At 40.8% G+C, this 17,521-nt stretch overlaps 5 protein-coding genes across 6 annotated transcripts; 3 read left to right on the forward strand and 2 right to left on the reverse strand.

Moving 5' to 3' along the window:
• Positions 1–1,493: 1,493 nt before the first annotated feature.
• On the forward strand, positions 1,494–4,942 carry tspo (translocator protein). Its single transcript, XM_053315430.1, has 4 exons — positions 1,494–1,656; positions 3,342–3,517; positions 3,602–3,740; positions 3,852–4,942. The coding sequence occupies exons 2-4, from the start codon at positions 3,345–3,347 to the stop codon at positions 4,023–4,025; spliced, it is 486 nt and encodes a 161-aa protein (XP_053171405.1). The 5' UTR covers positions 1,494–1,656; positions 3,342–3,344; the 3' UTR covers positions 4,026–4,942.
• Positions 4,943–5,260: 318 nt separating this feature from the next.
• LOC128355873 (ubiquinol-cytochrome-c reductase complex assembly factor 2) lies at positions 5,261–7,978 on the reverse strand. Its single transcript, XM_053316250.1, has 4 exons — positions 7,791–7,978; positions 6,149–6,223; positions 5,568–5,634; positions 5,261–5,441 (listed from the first exon to the last, which is right to left on the reverse strand). Exons 1-4 carry the CDS (start codon positions 7,926–7,928, stop codon positions 5,332–5,334), a joined length of 390 nt encoding a protein of 129 aa, XP_053172225.1. The 5' UTR covers positions 7,929–7,978; the 3' UTR covers positions 5,261–5,331.
• A 41-nt stretch (positions 7,979–8,019) lies between these two features.
• On the forward strand, positions 8,020–9,701 carry tomm6 (translocase of outer mitochondrial membrane 6 homolog (yeast)). The gene is made up of 3 exons (XM_053316249.1): positions 8,020–8,182; positions 9,253–9,371; positions 9,519–9,701. Exons 1-2 carry the CDS (start codon positions 8,079–8,081, stop codon positions 9,347–9,349), a joined length of 201 nt encoding a protein of 66 aa, XP_053172224.1. The 5' UTR covers positions 8,020–8,078; the 3' UTR covers positions 9,350–9,371; positions 9,519–9,701.
• A 118-nt stretch (positions 9,702–9,819) lies between these two features.
• c3h1orf74 (chromosome 3 C1orf74 homolog) lies at positions 9,820–10,674 on the forward strand. The gene has a single exon (XM_053316248.1). It carries the CDS (start codon positions 9,837–9,839, stop codon positions 10,620–10,622), a length of 786 nt encoding a protein of 261 aa, XP_053172223.1. The 5' UTR covers positions 9,820–9,836; the 3' UTR covers positions 10,623–10,674.
• A 610-nt stretch (positions 10,675–11,284) lies between these two features.
• On the reverse strand, positions 11,285–14,477 carry sirt4 (sirtuin 4). 2 transcript variants are annotated; one of them, XM_053316215.1, is made up of 4 exons: positions 14,405–14,477; positions 13,598–14,082; positions 12,142–12,436; positions 11,285–12,028 (listed from the first exon to the last, which is right to left on the reverse strand). In XM_053316215.1, the coding sequence occupies exons 2-4, from the start codon at positions 14,080–14,082 to the stop codon at positions 11,876–11,878; spliced, it is 933 nt and encodes a 310-aa protein (XP_053172190.1). In that variant the 5' UTR covers positions 14,405–14,477; the 3' UTR covers positions 11,285–11,875. The 2 variants fall into 2 exon arrangements, with proteins under 2 accessions (XP_053172190.1, XP_053172189.1); XM_053316214.1 differs by lacking the exon at positions 14,405–14,477 and having other exon boundaries at positions 13,598–14,345.
• Between the last annotated feature and the right edge of the window lie 3,044 nt (positions 14,478–17,521).

Consider the following 17,521-nt stretch of genomic DNA (forward strand, 5'->3'; position numbering starts at 1 on the left):
ACAAAACAACCAATCAAACCTACAAACAATGCAGAGATCTTTGGGTCCCTAAACTGAATTACAATACATATATCACAAATCAGCACCAGCATGGTTCTTCACCACCATCTTTCATCCTCTACTCGGCCTCATTAAGACATTATATAGAGGCACTATCCTTTAAATGATCTTCTATTCCACTGTCCAGTTGTTCCACTGTCCAGTTGGTGACATTTTTAAATACATAGTTTTACATCAGGTGCTGGGTTTCATGCACACACACATATTGCAGTGGTGATTGTGGCAGCTAGCTAATATACAGCAGGTGTCTGAGCTGTATGTAGTAGCTATAGCAACATGCTGGCGTGTGTGCTACCTGGCCATTCATTTCCTCTTGTAGCCTAAAAGAGAGGTTGAATTGAATTAGTCTCTAAAAGACAGAGACACATCCCAGGAATATCCAGTTTGCACTTTGTCATTTTAAAGGAGAAAATATTTCAAATTCAAATTTACTTCGTTGGTACGGCCATAGTCAGGCCTGTTGCGAAAAGCACGTTGCCTACGTTTAAAATTTACAGTAGCCTATTTAAAGTTGTTCCAAATGTAAGAAAAAAGACAATTACTTCATACTACAGACACTATTCATCACTAGGCTATATGCACTTTACAAAATACATTATAACTGGCTGATATAAAACTATGTAGGCCTCATGTTAGCATTCATGTACATCATAGCCTATACCTAAGGGTTGTCAAACATGACCAGTGGACCAGAACCGGCCAACCACTGGTCCACTGGAAGTGAAAAAACACTTCATACATATTGTGGTCATATTTAAACCATTCATACACTGATCATTGTTGTTGCCAATGTTGCCAATCAGCTGTGCAAAATAATCTGAAATTGAGGCATAATATGTTCATACATAGACCTACATAGGCCTTCAGATCCAATTGGGCTGTATACCCCTTGAACTAAAATGAGTTTGACACTGGGCTAAATTAATTCAAGATGTTTTTATTGATATTTTGCTTTTGCATTTCATATCAAAGAAACATGGCAGCTGTCGATGTTGAATAATTTGTGTTAATATTATTAGGTGGTCACATTTTTACTGACCAGAAACATGTTTCAGTATTTCCAGTCATTATTTAATAAAACCCAGGACTTCAGCTGGGTGAAGTAAACTATCTTGACGGGTGTGTCATCTTTGCTGCCTGCTGCCTTCTAGTTGCGTCTCCAGCTGTGTGTGTGTGTGTGTGTGTGTGTGTGTCTGTGTTTTGTAAGCGACGAGGAAATCATATGTAATAACTGGCTGAACAGGAAGCAAAGGTACGTTTAGCTTCTGTCATTTATTGACCTTTGGACCACGACAGCGTTTTACGACATTTTAAAGTATATACTTAAACCTGCACCGACGCACAGTCCTGTCTTAAACATAGTCCCGGGCATTGTCCTGGCGACCAATCGTTGCTAGGCACGCGTCTACGTCACTTAGTGAGGGTCACAGGGAGTGTCTGCGGAGCGTTTCACTGACGGCTCCGATAAGACAGCCCTGCCCATGAAACACACTTCTATCACAATATAACAGCATGTCTGGCCGAGGGTTTCGCGAGAGCTGAAGTCCATACATACTGAACATACACACTACGTAGGAGCTGACCATTAACTGAGAGGTAAGTGACGCGCTTAAGCTGGTAATGTATCTAAAACAATAGCAGGAAACCATAAACTGTATAAGAAGGAAACGCATCTTTATCGTGAACTTTGCCCTACTGAAACTTTGACCTTAAGCTTATTGTTATATAGCCTGTTTTGCCCCTACAGTAGCTGCCATAGACTGGCTTCCTGCACATTAAACGAAGAAAGTACAGATTAGCCTGAAGTTAGCACGTTTCCTCGTTGTGTTAAAACACATTTGATCGTTTTTATTGCACAGATTAGACCGCTATGAGACCGTAAAGTGTTGATAAGGAGCCTGTCAGCGGGTGTTCTAAAGCAGGCAATTCTAGATATTTTTTATTACCTTTTTTCTTTTTTAGCTTGCAGCCACTTCGTGTCATTGGTTTCAAAGCTTGCATTTGTCAAATGAAGTCTGCAGCACTTTTCCTGCTGAAAAAACATGGAGTTGACCTGAACTGTCCTAAAATAACACCTGACTCATATACCTCAGCCAATCCTGTATTTTTTAGGGCCTAAACTGATGAAATATCATATTGTAACAGTAGATAACAGGCTGTAAACACAACATTAGCATATTATCACATTCAGAAGTAGTTGAACCTGTTAACAAACAATTGCATATTTACACTTCTTGCAGATATGGAGTAACACTAGCATTTATTTGGACTCATGTTTCAGAAGACCTAAGTTATGTAGTATGCCCAATGATCACTGTTTTTAGCTCAGTTTCTGTTTTTTAGTGTCCACCACCTTTGAGGGAAATATCTGACGCTTAAAGTAACAATCTCAAAGATTTTCATTTAGATAAATGTCTGGTAAGTCACTATCACAGTGGTGATTGAGCATGTGGCCTGTTATTAAAAGCCTTTGTATTTGCAGTATTCATGAATATTACAAACTGGATGTCTGATGACATTTCTGGGAAAAATCAGGAGCAGCACACAGTTAGTGACAAGACCAGCAGTGGTTGGTCCATCAGACAGAATAGGTTGAGCTGTTTTTCACATTTCTGCTAGCATTGTGAGCAAACGATGGTGACGTTCTGCAAGCAACACTGTCTCATCTCTGGGAAGTGAGGTCCAAAAACACACCTGTGATTTATCGCCATAGGTACCGCCAAAGAGAACGAAAGATCTTCGAGATTGTTACTTCAATTTGCTACATGTTCCACTATGTTCTAGTCGTGAACAATTTTATCAGCGTTTATTTTAATAAACAGCTGCATCTGGAAATGATGATGAGAGCTGGGAGAGTGAAGCAAATCAGTGAAGTTGTGGGCCAGAAATCCAAAATAATGTGCTGAAAGAAGCTAAATATCTGCACAGATGAGGGAAACAGCAGAGCTGGGTGTTAATTCTCCCTGAAGTCGTCAAAACAAATAACTCTTTTCATGTGGTCATTTGATCTATTGTTAATACAGTAAGTTTGGAAGTTGATTTGCGTAAACAGAATTAAATGTAAACCACCGCTGCCTTGATAATAAAAAAAACCCAATTATGACCTGAAAACCATGACTAACATGTGTAATCAGTCAGTAGTCAGTTTGTTAGGTATACTTATTTTAACAAAAGGAGACAAGCTTGCTTAAAATGATAAAAAATAATTGTAATGACCAAAAAGCTCAGAGTTTGATGTCCTAGCAGAAGTTAAACAGCGATGCCGTGTGCTCTTATCTCAGAACATGTGGCTGCCTATGCTGGGAATGACGGCCCTGCCGCATCTGGGAGGTTTCTATGGCGGTTATGTAACACGCAAAGAGGTGAAGACCTGGTACACTACCCTGGAGAAACCATCATGGAGGCCACCAAACGCAGCATTCCCAGTCGTGTGGACCTGTCTGTATACAGGCATGGGGTAAGCGTCGTTGTAAGCACCAGTTTCTTCACCGTGATGCATCCTTCGTTTTTTAAAACTGTTATTTTAAATCTTGTCATACAGATACGGCTCCTACCTGGTGTGGAAAGAGCTTGGAGGTTTCACTCAGGATGCAGTGGTGCCACTGGGACTGTATGGGCTGCAGCTCGCCCTGAACTGGGCCTGGACTCCTATTTTCTTTGGTGCACACAAGCTGAAATTGGTACGTTAAACACATACATGTGATTATTTCATTTAACTGGGAGGGCAATGGGAAAGATAACAGAAGGTGAAGCAAGTATGAGAGCTTTACTTCCTTTGTCTCCCTATTTAGGCACTTATTGAGATCGTTGTTCTCACTGGGACTGTTGGAGCCACCATGTTGTCGTGGTATTCCATCAACCGCACAGCATCTCTGCTGCTGGCACCCTACCTGTCCTGGCTGTGCCTTGCCACCAGCCTTAACTACTGCATATGGAGAGACAACCCAGAGAAAAAAGAGGAGTAGTGTGTGCTGTGAACAAACTACTGACAGATTGTGGTTCATTGAGGACAAATCTGATTCAACGATTTTGGTTATCAGACTATATTTATGAATCATTATGAATCTGAATGTGTTAAAATTACTCTTGTGTCTATGAAGTTCAAGCTTAGCATCACAGTCTTATTTTGGTTTTAGAGCTTCGATTGTGAGGTTGATATTACTATGCTGACTATTCAAATACCAATCAATAACTGGGAATACTTTGTTGGCTATAAAAATGAAATACAACTTGGGGTAATTTAGAAATTGTGTTTTCATAATTTGTCCATCAACCTTTTTTACAGTCCTCTGCAGCACCTGAGTTGGCGGTATATTACACCTGGGCAGGTGTCATTACTCCATCTGAGTTAAATGCTTGACTGTACAACAACTTGCCTCTGGTACATGTTTGTGATAGCCCTGTTAACAGAATACATCCTTGCCAAAAAAAGAGTGCATTCACTTAAAACTCTTAAAAATATTATCCAGTATAGTAAAAATGCAATATTGATTTAAAACTGCTCCTATTTGCTTTTTTATTGAAGAATGTGTTTTGTTATATACTTTTATGGCTCTATTAAAATAAAGATTTCTATTCAAGTTACAATTTTAAGGGTTATCTTTAACACAGCATGGCATTTTTCATAGTATAGGTCTGACATAAAGAGATCATTTTATCACTTGGTGAACAAATATGAAAGCTGTTGCATGAAATATTTTAGTACTGTTTACAGTCTCATCTTCCTGGAAAAATCTGCACAATCCACTAAATGTATAATAACAGAAAATGTTAAAACATGTATCCGGATCACACTACATACTGACAGAAAACTATAGGATTCTGATTCTTTTCATTAGAGGAAATTCTGTATTTGAGATAATTATTGAAGAATACACTATTATATTTAAATATTAAAGAAAATGCATCACTTGTTCCTTGGCCCATGACTTAATTTTTTCACCAAATTCAAACATAATCAATAATAATAATAATAAATATAATAAGCAACAAAACAATTAGCACAATAACAAATCCTGGTGGAGGTAAATATTACATTGCAATTTAAAAAAAAATCTGTTAATAGTATCTTTATTTCCTTTCCTATCATTCGTCTTTTGCGTCTTGTTCACCTCTGAAGCTACAGGCTGTATACAAGTAACTGATTTACAACTGTTAAGCCCATCATAATCAAATTCATAAAGACAAGAGAACAGTCTAATATGATACCAATAATAAGCTTTATTTCTGTACATGCGATGGGAAAAGAAAAGAAAAAGCGTAAAAAAATATTTATTTTTCAGGAGCCTTCTCTGGACTGTCTTCTGGCGGTTTGGAGGAGAATCTCTTCATTAACGTCTTCCACAGCCCCTTTTTTTCCTCGTCCATATGTTGCATACTGCCTGTAAAATTAAAAATGGAAAAAGACAAAGTCAGTGTAGCTTTCTGGGACGTCATAATTTGATAACTTAACTGTAACAAAAGGTGTGTTTAATGAATAGCTATTTGTGATTATCTTGGGTCCATACCTGTCAAAAGCACTTTGCACTCTTCCACTGTAACTCCAGTAAAGCTTGTGTCTCTTACACGAGGAAACTGTGACCAGACACACAGACATTTTTTAATTTGATCAGATTTCACACAGCACAACATTAATTTGATATTTGAGTCAATACAATATTTGGTGTCATTTCACACTTTCTGCATATTTTCCATGTGTAAAGGTCAAGTGAAAACTAACATTTCAACAAACAGCAATGTGACAAATGACCTTCTTCATCCTAGCCTATTATGAATGAATGTGGTCATAATAGTTAAAAAAATATTAATATGGTGCTCTTCTGGTATAAAACATAATGAAACCTTTGTGCTAACTATGAACTGTTATGTTATCATCATGGTAGAATAAATGTTAAAAAAGAAAAGAAAAGAAAAGAAAAAGTAACTGCTGGAAGATGGAGAAGTTATTCTTTCAGCTGACACATTTCATGGAGGTAATTGTCCACAGAGGGATTTGTTGCATTTAATGAAGAAGGACGGATTAAATACTCATTAATGTAAATGGCTCTAAATACACAGATGTAGCAGATACAGTGACAGGAGTACTTACTCTTTGTCTGTAGTAGTTGCTGTTAATGCGAGCCAAACTTTCATACATCTGGTCGCACTTCTCTGGATCTGAGATCTGGTGGAATACATAAGATGTCACAATTTGTCAATGTGAGCACAAAACAGCGCTGTGGCTTACATATATTTAGTTGATTATTAGGTGTGGCCCTCTAAAAACCAGTGGCATAAGATATATTTAAATGCTGTACCAATATAAAATATATCCATTGCAAGCAGGGCTGGGTATCAGTACTTGATACCTTTAATGTATCGACCAGAATAAATTGAGATCAAGTGGTATTAAAACGTCTCCCGTCAAATGATACTTGCAATCGATCCTTTTTGCACCCAGGACTAGAAAATATGTATATTTGTATGGACTTGCTCACAGCCAATCAATGCAAGCGTTCTTCAATTTGGTGATGGATATTGAATAAAGTACTCAATTGGTATCAGTATCACTTTAAGGATACCTGGATTGGTACTGGTATAATGTTTTTAAGCGATATCCAGCCCTAATTACATGATCTGTCAATTCATCGATTAGTTGACCTACAAGCATCTATTCAGCAACTGCTCTGATAATAAATTCATCTTTGAATCAGTTAAAAACATTTTTTTTAAAAAGCTTGAGGATTTTCTACAGCTTTTCAGTTTCACATTATAGTCAATCGTTGGATTTTGGATGGTGTGTCAGAAAACAGAAAAACACCTTCAGCTGTAGGAAAGAGTAACAGACAGTTTGTCATTAATTGTTTTGGACAAAAAATTATCTGAAAAATAATTTGTGACTATAGCTGTTAAATAAATACAGTAGCCTACTGTAAAAAAAAAAAAAAAAAAAAAAAAAAAGGAAATGTGCTTAGTCAAATAAATGTACCCAGCAGCATAAAAGTGCAAGTACCTAAAACAGTACTTGAGTACTTCTACCAGAGTAGATGTGCTTCTTATGAAACAGTGTTTACATGACTCTAGTTGTGCCTCTCACTGGTTAAATGAGAGGTTCTCAACCTACCCGCTGCTCGTTGAGGACAGTAACTGCAGTGTGATACGTGCTTTCATGTCAAAGTCTCCAAAACATCAAAAAACTCTCCAATAACACCAGAAAAAGTCGCTAGATTTGCCGCTAGTCGCGTTTGAGAAAGAAAAGTCGCTAAGAGTTGGCAACACTACGTGTGTGTGCGGACCCTTATAGTAGCACTGACGTCGAGTCACAGGTTCAAAATACTACCCTCTTTTTAATTGGTAGATTTGAAATGAGACTGTGTGGTTGATTTGTTTGTGTGTTATTATAATAGTCCAGCCGCTTGCATTTCGACATGGGGGGAATCTGCTGCATCTCTCTCTGTCAGTGAGTCCGTAATCTTTCGTAATGTTTTCCCCCTCTCGTCCTGTGCTCGCGCCCCCCGGTTGAGAACCACTACGTTAAATCAACTCATGCTAATCATTTAAGAAGCTACAATTAGAGCTATGCATCCGCCAACATTAGTCTGCATCAAGAGGCTTCCCAGGTACCAATCAGCGGCCAGGGCAAGCAATGTCTCCAGCTGTTAGCAGCGCTGTCCCCGGTTGTCCTCCCCCGGTTATCCCCTTAGCTTAGCTTGCTGAGGTGACCGTGGTGTCCGGCCTCTGTAGCAGCTCACCTGCGTATTTTCCCCCTCACGGAAGGCCGCTGCCACTCTCTGCCGCAGCACCGTCCCCAAATCTTGGGTTTTCTTGGACTCGTCTCGGGGCCATTCTTCACACAACCTCAAGAACCGACGGTACCGAGTGGCGGACATTTTCACACCGTACGTAACGATACCGTGTTGCGTTAAAGGGCGTCTGGAAGTTTGAGCTTTACCGTACACCGTACTTGTGTCTCCTCTAAACTCTTCCCCCTTCCTGCCCTCGCTGTTACCCTCGCTACCGCTGCAGTTGCTGTTAGCACGATGAGCGGACCAAACGTCAAAAAGGACTCTCCTGGGGCCGGAGGTGTGATGGACTGGGTCAGCTCGGCTTGTCGGTTCGCAACAGACAGAAACGACTTCAGGAGGTGAATTAATTTGAAAACTTAACGAGTAAAAATATGTTTTAAAACTGCGTGCTCGTTAGCCTGCTAGCTCACGTTAGCTAGCACGCTCTGCGTCAGCTCGTCCTTGGCTCGTTGAGTCCCTCTTCCAACTTCACAGACAAAACTATTAATATAATTTGATTCATTACGTCCTTATCACATTAATCTTCAGCCATTATTGGTTTGTTTTTAGTAATAAGATTTTCTTGAAGCTGACACATTTTCTGATTCCAGTTTCTCAAATGTGAGGAATTTCTTATGTTCTCTGTTAATCTTAATTGTTTAAACGTTTATTTTTAATGCTTTATTTTGTACGTCCAACAGTCCAAAACTCCCTAAGATATTCAGTTTAACTACATCACAAATGCTGAAAAAACTAGCCATCGTTCAGCTTCGTTTAAGAAGCTACAGTCACTGAATATTTGACACTTTTGGTTTAAGAAAATCACACAGGATTATGAATTTATTAATCGATTAGTTGATTGACTATCGACTGATAATTTCAGCTCTGTTTTGGACTTCAAGTCATACAGAACAAGACATTTCAAGTCACCATGGACATAATTTGGGAGCTTGCACCACAAAGCACATCATCATTGTAATTGACTAATTGTTGCAGTGCTGATCCACTGACATCAGGGTCTTTATGTGTGCCTATTTTATCGTGGAGTCCTGTCTTGAAGAGGATCCCTGATCAGAACCTGCTTTCAAGACCTTCATGATCATTGATGGGTTAAATCCCGTTACCACATACACACACACACACACACACCTGAGTCAAGAAGTGCATCTACCAATAAACTAAAATGTAAAACATTAAAACCACATTAATGACACGTCAACATAACATATTATATTAGGTAATAGTGTCAAGCAGCTGTCGTTTAGCTCTTTCCAGAAATATTTGACTCAAACAAGGCAGCGTAATTCCTTCTGTGGCACCAGCACTTAAATCTATAAGGTTTTATGTTCATTACACTGACTCTGTAAGAATAGATCGTCCCTTGAGATTCATTGCATTTCAAATGTTGTTGTTGTTTTGTTTTTTTCAGGAATCTTCTGGTCAACTTGGGCTTGTTTGCCGCCGGTGTTTGGGTTGCAAGAAATCTCTCTGATTTTGACCTGATGTCTCCTCAGCCTGTGACATAACCTGGTCCAAATCGGGATGACGGTGAGGGTTTATAATTCAGTTAATGATCATCTCTGCAACCTCTCAAAATGAACTGCAGTTAATATGCAAGCCAATGCCAAAATTACATATTACTTGCTGAAAGATGTACACATTCATAACTTATATGATCTTTCTGTTTCTTTTTAGGTGTCTTGGACCAACAGTGAAGAAACAAGGGACATGAATAAAACGATCATGAATCTTTTATATTGCTAGTTTAAAAACAAGTCATCTTCTTGACCTGAATTCACTTTCCTGTAGAATTGATTTTTTTTTCATGTCATTGTAGGAGGCCTGAAAACAAATAATTACATTCAACCAGTGTCTCTGTCTTATTGTCTTTGACTCATAGATTTTGAAATTGTGTTTAATGTAACGTTTTATATCTTATTTATAATTGATTGGAGGATGTGCATCAGACACACGTCTCGTTACTGAAGTTTGAGTTGTGTGATTTCTGCAGCCATGTCCACTGAGGATCTCTTTGTTGCTGCAGCTCGTAAATGTTTGTCAGCAAGAAGGAAATCTCTTTCTGTTCCTCAGAGTCTGGATCTTGCCGCACAGGTGTCAGCTGTTGATTTGGGCTTGAAACCAGCTCTGCTGTATGACAGTAACGGCACCAACACAGAGCGAGTGCAGCAGTATTTGAGCTCATTGCAGTCTTCTCAGCTTGTGTCTAAATCGCTTCTCACAATGGATTTAAGTGGTAACACTCTCATTGTTAATCCAGTTTCAGTAAGATCAAATCTAGAAAGGCTGCTTCTTGATAGTGGCGTGGTTGTAATTAATGTGTGCCACTCACTGGAGAAACCTGCCATCGCTGACAGAGGAGAGCTGAAGAGCATAGCGCAGGAATTACTGCTTCTCCTGAGAGAGTTTGAACAACTGAAGGAGGCCGAGAAACCTCTTTATGTTGGGGAGAAATCGGAGGAATGGAACCTGTGCACAGTGTTCGGTCTGTTATTGGGTTATCCCGTCACCTACTGGTTTGATCAGACCCAGAGCTTTGAAAACTGCCTGTCTATGACCCCCCTGATGGTGACCAAAGCTTCAGCAACGTGGCGGGCCGACACTGCAGGTCACGCATGTTGCCTGTTGTCCTTCAGCATCCCGGCTGCTCTGCACAAACAGACGCAGTCCAACCTGGAGGACTGGAAGCTTCGTCTTCAGGAAAGATTTCAGCAGCAACATGTCCTGAAAGATCTCACAGTCTGTCAAACCACAGTCACACTGCCCTCAGTCTGTTTGTGATGCTGGCATGAGTTTGGATTATGTGGATTTGTCATCGCTCCATTAAAACTGTGTTAAAACAGCTGTTTGATTATTTACATGTGATGATATTTAAGTTGACTTATCGTAAGGGCTGTCTACATTACAGCAGAACTGATCAAACCTGTTGGGATGATTTTCAAATCATTGTAAAACCTAAAATAGTTAAATTTCAATACACTGAATGAGTAAAAACTCAAAATCATGCCCTTATTAAAAAAAGCAGTAAAATACATTTAAACATATTTCAAAAAGCCTCACAAAACCGGCCAATTTGATCTGTGTGTGTTTAATCAACTGAAGTATTCATTTAATGTGCCAATTTAGGTGCTCACTTTTCCTGCTATGATAAATTGCACATTTGACTGTTTAAAAAAAAAAAAGGATTAATTGTGTCAGGTTGAGTAGGAAACAAAAATGCTTTCAACCTTCAGGGTAAAGAAATCTATTTATTATCTGGATCATCCTTGGTTTGAGACAAACTGATGATAAATGGTATGGGGAACAGTTATCAACATTTCAGTATTACATGATAAATTGTGATGTTTCAGAATATGAATATTACAAGATTTGGTTAAATTTTCATTTATCAAATTCAAATAAAATCCTCATTTGTGGGCTTCACTTAGAAGACATCCTTCTCAATATGCAAGTGTTTATTTCAATTAAATAAAACATGAGATATCACATTTCCTCCATGATATTTCAAATATAAACGTTAATATGTGTTTTAGGTCAAACAAGATGTTTTCTTAACATTACATGACAAACTGAGAACCGTCCATTCAATCACCTGCATTAAAACTACATAATGTTCAGTGCACCAAATGACTGAATATAATGATTCAAATCCATTGAATAGCACATTTTGTAGGATCTTCAATTAGTTTCCAAAACATCAAAGGCCTTTTTTCACATAAATAAAACACAGTTATAACTCCACTGAGCTATTGCGGTTTTAGGGTCCTGATATTGAGCATGCTGACTCTCTGTCAGGAACTGTTACTGTTAAAGATGAGAGTGAACATCAAGATTACTCCTGACAGACCTGCAGATGCTAAAATGTGCCCTGGTAAAAAAATAAAGTGAGTGTATTTGAGGTGTTTCTTGACTCTTGTGTCAAACAGCACAGACAGAAATCCTGAAGTTGATGACACTGTTTGGTGTTTCTGAGGTAGTTTTGGGAACCTTTTGACCAACTGAACACAGTTCTCCAAACTTCATATTAATGACAGTCAAAGAGGTTGAAGGAGTGACAGCACTTCACCGCAGCGGCCGATCACTTTCAGCTCTGCCAGGTGGTCCGCCCTCGTAGTCCCAATGTTCAAGATGGCGACTGGTATTTTCCTCTCACTCGCTGCCAGTAAGAACCTGTATCCTGAATAAACCTTGGGAATAACAAGAGAGAGGCTCAATAAAAATCGGGAAGTCAGAGAAATGAATGAGCTCTGCTGCACACTGCTGTTATTGTGACAGAGAGATCAGAGGTACTACAACTTACCTGCAACGAGGACCCCACAACCAACACTGCGTCTGATTCTGCCAGTCTGTCGTGCACAAAGTGCACTGTCGTTTTTTTCACAGTGTCTCCAAAAAACGTAACATCAGGTTTCAGTATCCCACCACAGTCCTGGCAGGAGGGAACTCTGAAGTGGAGGACTTGCTCGTCCTCTATGAAGACGTCACCATCTGGAGCCACAGCACCCGCCTGAGCCCTCCAGCCTGGGTTCAGAGCCTCAAATCTCCTCTGGAGCTCCTCCCTCGCTGAGATGCCACCACAGCCTAAACACATCACCCTAGGGACACGCAAAGGGACATTTCAGCAGTCAGGCATGTGAACGGTGATATAAAGGGTCAGTTCACCCAAATGACTAAAACATTTCCTCACTTATCCACAGCTGTGTTGAGTCCTGCAGATAGTTTTAGTTTTGTCCTCCCAGGTTTTGAGATATCAGTGTCATTTGTAGCTGATTCATTAAGAGCAACAGAAGTCTTCATAGAAAGAGCATCTCTGTTACTGTGGATAATCCACAAACCTCACTGTTAACACTTTAATAGAGCTACGTCTTACTGAAGAATTGAAATGTATGTGCAGTGTGTGCTGTCTGCTGTATTTTACTTACAATACAGTTCAAGGGCTGCAATTAATTTAGTTAATTACAGAAAATGAATTGGCAGCTATTAATGGAATAATTGTACTACTACATTTTTAAGCAAAAATGTCCAACATTTGCTGGTTGCATCTTCTCACATGTGAGACTTCTAATCTTTTCTGTGCCATATGTGATAGCAAACTGAATATGTTTGAATTTTGCACTGTTGAACAAATGAAACAAGACGTCACCTTGGGCTTCAAGATACACTTTTCACTACTTTCTGACACTATAGTCAATCTGTAGATTAAAGAATTGGTTCACAATTTCCAAGTCTGTCTTAATCTCAAAGCAACTGGCAGGTGTCCATAAGTGTCTTCTCTCTCTCTTTTTAGCATCAAATTCTCTCTTTGTGTTTCATCAGACAGTGTTTCCCTGATGAGTTGTAGTGCACATTTAGTAACAAACAGAGGGACTTTGGCACTAAAAAGAATGTTAAAAAAAATGTCTGTTTGATTAGACTCATTTGGATGGCTGAAGCTTCATAATAGCATGCACTGAGTGTATTACGAAGGGATCTTCTAATGGTCAGAATGAACAGGAGGAATAACTGTGGCATGTTATTGTTGTTTTAAGAAAGATTTAAATAGTGGACCTCTCCTTTAACTGATAATGAAAATTATCTTAAATTTTAGCCCTACACAGTAACAGTTGCAGTTTCTTTTTTTTTAACTTAAAAACTTCAAACTTAACATGCACCAGTACAACAGGAAAGGAGTTCCCTTCTTAACAACGTAAAAACAGAAAGTGTGACAGCCACTATCTGTTAGATCGGATTCATGTGACAGGTGATATTTTTCTCACCTGTGGGTGCAACCGTGGAGCTCAGTGAGTCTTTTCTGTCCGGCCTTTGAGTGAAGAGCATCCACATTTTGAGTGACCAGCCAGTGCAGTCTCCCGCTGTCCTCCCACCGCTGCAGGACCTTGTGAGCACAGTTGGGCTGGTGGGAGGAGAACTGCGGCCACCCCACAAAGTTCCTGGCCCAGTACCGCTGCCGGGACTTGGCACTGCGGATAAACTCTGCATGCTGCATGGGTCTCCTGTCAGTACGAGCGTACAGCCCCACACCCTCTGAGCGGTAATCAGGGATCCCGGACTCAGTGGAGAGACCTGCACCGGTGATCACAAACAGGCGTCTGGATCGGGACACAAAGTCCTGTAGCAGCTCCAGGGAGGGGCCGTCGGTGTTGCTGCAGGCCGGGACGAAGCTCGACACAGCTGCAGGTTCAGAGCTCGTCCTCCTCACAGGGGCTGTGTGCAGGGTGAGGGTTCGCCATAGTAGTCTCATCTAGACCAGGACAAAAACAGCCGGACAGATTATAAAGAGAAACACACATGAACTTTTATAACATCTCATCACCGTTCTGTCAGGTACATAAAAAGATAGTCGGAACGACTAGAAAAGCGCTATATAAGTACAGTCCATTTACCACAGTCCATACACCTGAGTTATTTAAACCTTTAACGCCACATTATACAATCCTAACCCAAAACTTGACGAAACAAGAATACACTGGATTAAATACAATCTTAAAATACAACAGTCAGTGAGCAGGCTACTTTCTAAAGCTGGTTACAAGCTAACCAAGAACAACTGTGTGCTACTGTACCTTATTACTTACTACAGCTGGACACAGTTTAACTTTATTATCGTAATACGCGGCACCGAAGGGTCATCAGCTGGTTGAATAACATGTCCAATAACCTCAGGTTACTGGTTTAAAATGGGAACCTTAGTCGAAGCGTTACTGTGAACATATTTTGGTTTCCTAGCACAACGACGGAATGTTCCATGAAGGCCGCCCTACGATGTCTCTGATTGGCTTGTGCTCGATCCTTTCGTTGGTTTTATTGGTTGGGTTTAGATATGAGGTGCCCTATTGGCTAGGTTACGGTAAAACTATCAGGGTCAGAGCCAATCAGAAGCAGAGTCGGGGCGGCTCATTCCGTCGCCATCCTAGGCAACGAACAGGAAACGTCAAGTTTCATGCAACACCAAATACAGTGGTACTGTAAACTGGGACTTGTAGTCAAACGTTTTTGGTTTGAATTAGCGTTCAGTTTTATTCGTTAAGATGTACCTTCTGTTGTTTAAAAAAATTAAGTTGTCCACATTTTCTTTAAATGACTGGAGATTAATTAATAAAAGTGGTAAAACAGCCTTATAACATTAACTTTATTCTTTAGGACGAATTGTATCCTAAGAGAATCACTATATTTTTAATTATTTTTTAGAATAGGAATTACCTAAAGAGTAAACATGAATACATAATAAATATATAATTAATAGGTAGATATCTGCGTTTGTCTCAGTAGATCTCATTTAATCTAGCACTGTTTTACTGTCGTAAAGAATGTTCTTTAAATTACATTTTTTTAAAGATTTTTTTTTGATTACTTCTAATGGTGTGCCCAGTAAAAATGTCAAAATAACTATAAACCTAATTTTTGAGATTTTGTAACTCCTGCATTACATTATTTGTACAAAAGTGTAATAGAGTATTCATGACTGGAATTTTCTTTTCTGTGATAAACAAAGAGCGTGGATGCCTTTGTTGCAAACAAAATTTCATACCCAAATATTGTGGTAACAGCGTAGATGTGTATACGTTTACGGCTTCCAAGGTTGAGGCTATTTATTAAGGCTAAATATTTTACACGTGCATTCACCTTTTTTTTGTGTTATGACCTCGATGCTGGGGTCATTTCAGATTCTCTTTCATAATAATCATTTCGATGTCTCACTATGGGATGCACGCCTCATTGCAGACCTCAGAAGAATTAATCTCATTACGCCAATCATGATTGGCTGGTGAACATATTCGTCCGCAGCATGTAGTGCCACCTACCTTAAATAGCTGCTGCGGACAACATACTCTCATTCAAACACCTCTTCTCACTCACAGCAAATCTTGCGTCAGAGCTAGCTAACTGAACTGTCCACAGACAGATCTTATGTAGCTTCTGTCGCCGGGTGCTAGTTAGTTTTCTTTTTGCGTTTGCTTAATCTCTGATCACACTAGATCAGATTTGGTGTTTTTTTCCTCGCCCTCCACGGCTTGGTAATTGTTCTCAGCTCCTCACCACTGTAGCTGAGTTTTCAGTTGAAAATTAGCATTTCAGTTGATTTCTCAACTCTTTCGTTGTTGACACACGAGCTAAGTACCTCGACTCCCTGCCTGTATGCCAGCTCGCAGGGATGGCGGCAAAGATCCCTCGCAACAGAGGTGCTGCTACATGGGAGGAGATACCGGTTATCACCGACTTGTGTCGCCGTATCCAATGCTGTGCGGTCCAGGCCACGGGAAGAGCAATGGGAACCATGGTCCTACAGGAATGAGCGTGGTGGCTTAACCTCACCAACCTGTCGGACAGAGAGAAGGACGATATCCTGGACATGCCCATCATCCCGGAGGGTATCTTCGGCTCCGCGCTAGCTTCTGTGCAGCGACATGTGAAGCCAAGAAGAAGGAAGATGAAGCTCTCCAGCTTTGCCTCCCTTGGTAAGCTCCTGTCCCCACCTTTGCACAAGCTGCTTCCCAGGTCCCGCAGTTTAAGATCCCGAAATGGCCGAAACCCCAGCCTGCCACATTCCCCTCTCCCAGACAGGAGGCTGGGACCAGCTAGCCCAGACGAGCCCCGGCTAAGGCTGCAGCTCTGCCGGCACAGCCCGCTCAAGCTGCCAGTTTTCAGACCAGGAAGAAGAAGAGAGTGGTTGACAGCCCCTCTTTGCACCGGTGATGCAGCTGGATGTTCGCCGTACTCCATCTCCACCAGTTTGGCTGGATCTACAGGCTCTGAACATGTACATCAGGAAATACAAATTCAGGATGCTCACACACACATCCCTGTTACGTATAGTACGACAGGGCGATTGGTTCACCTCCATCAATCTGAAAGACGCGTATTTCCACATCCCCCTCACAGAGTATCTGAGATTCGCTTTCCACGGGGTATGTTACGAGTACAGCGTACCTTTGGCTTGTCTCTAAACCCAGGGTGTTCGTACGGTGCACGGAAGCGGCCATAGCCCCGCTGAGATGGGCATACGCCTGGCCACATATCTGGACGATTGGCTGTTGTTAGCGCAATCGGAGCAGGAAGCCAGGGTGCACACGCACATATTCTCACACGACACCTTTCCGACTTGGGTTTTGTGATAAACGCAGAGAAGAGCATGCTGTCTACGGCTCAGAACGTAATCTTTCTGGGGTTATCTCTGGACTCGGTCTCTTACACAGTTTGCCTTTTGGCGGAGAGAGTAAAGTCCTTCAGGATGTGCCTGCCATTTTTTCAGCTACACAGATCTGTTCAATTCTGAAGACTGTGTCTTCAATTGCTTGGGCTGATGGCGTCTGCCATCGTAGTAGTCCATCTTGGCTGTCTCCATATGAGGGAATTCCAGTATTGGCTTCCCTCAGGCTGGATCCTGTGCGTCATTGCGCGCGGAGAGTGTTGGTCACATTGGAGTGTGTCAGGGTGCTGCATCACTGGTGTGCCCCGTCTTTCCTGACTCAGGGGAGTCCCATGGGCTCCGTCCTGTCCAGGAAAGTGGTCACTACGGACACGAGCCTGTCGGGCTGGAGTTAGCCACATCCATGTGCTTTCGGTGCATCCCTCATGCGCTCAGTTCGTCCAGGGGGATGTAAGGATGACTTTGAAGCCCAATCCGACCTTGCTGACCATGGTGGTTGGTTCATGTTCTCCTATTGACCTTGTGGCTTTCG

The sequence above is a fragment of the Scomber japonicus genome, chromosome 3 (genome assembly GCF_027409825.1).
Source record: "Scomber japonicus isolate fScoJap1 chromosome 3, fScoJap1.pri, whole genome shotgun sequence".
NCBI lineage: Eukaryota > Metazoa > Chordata > Actinopteri > Scombriformes > Scombridae > Scomber > Scomber japonicus.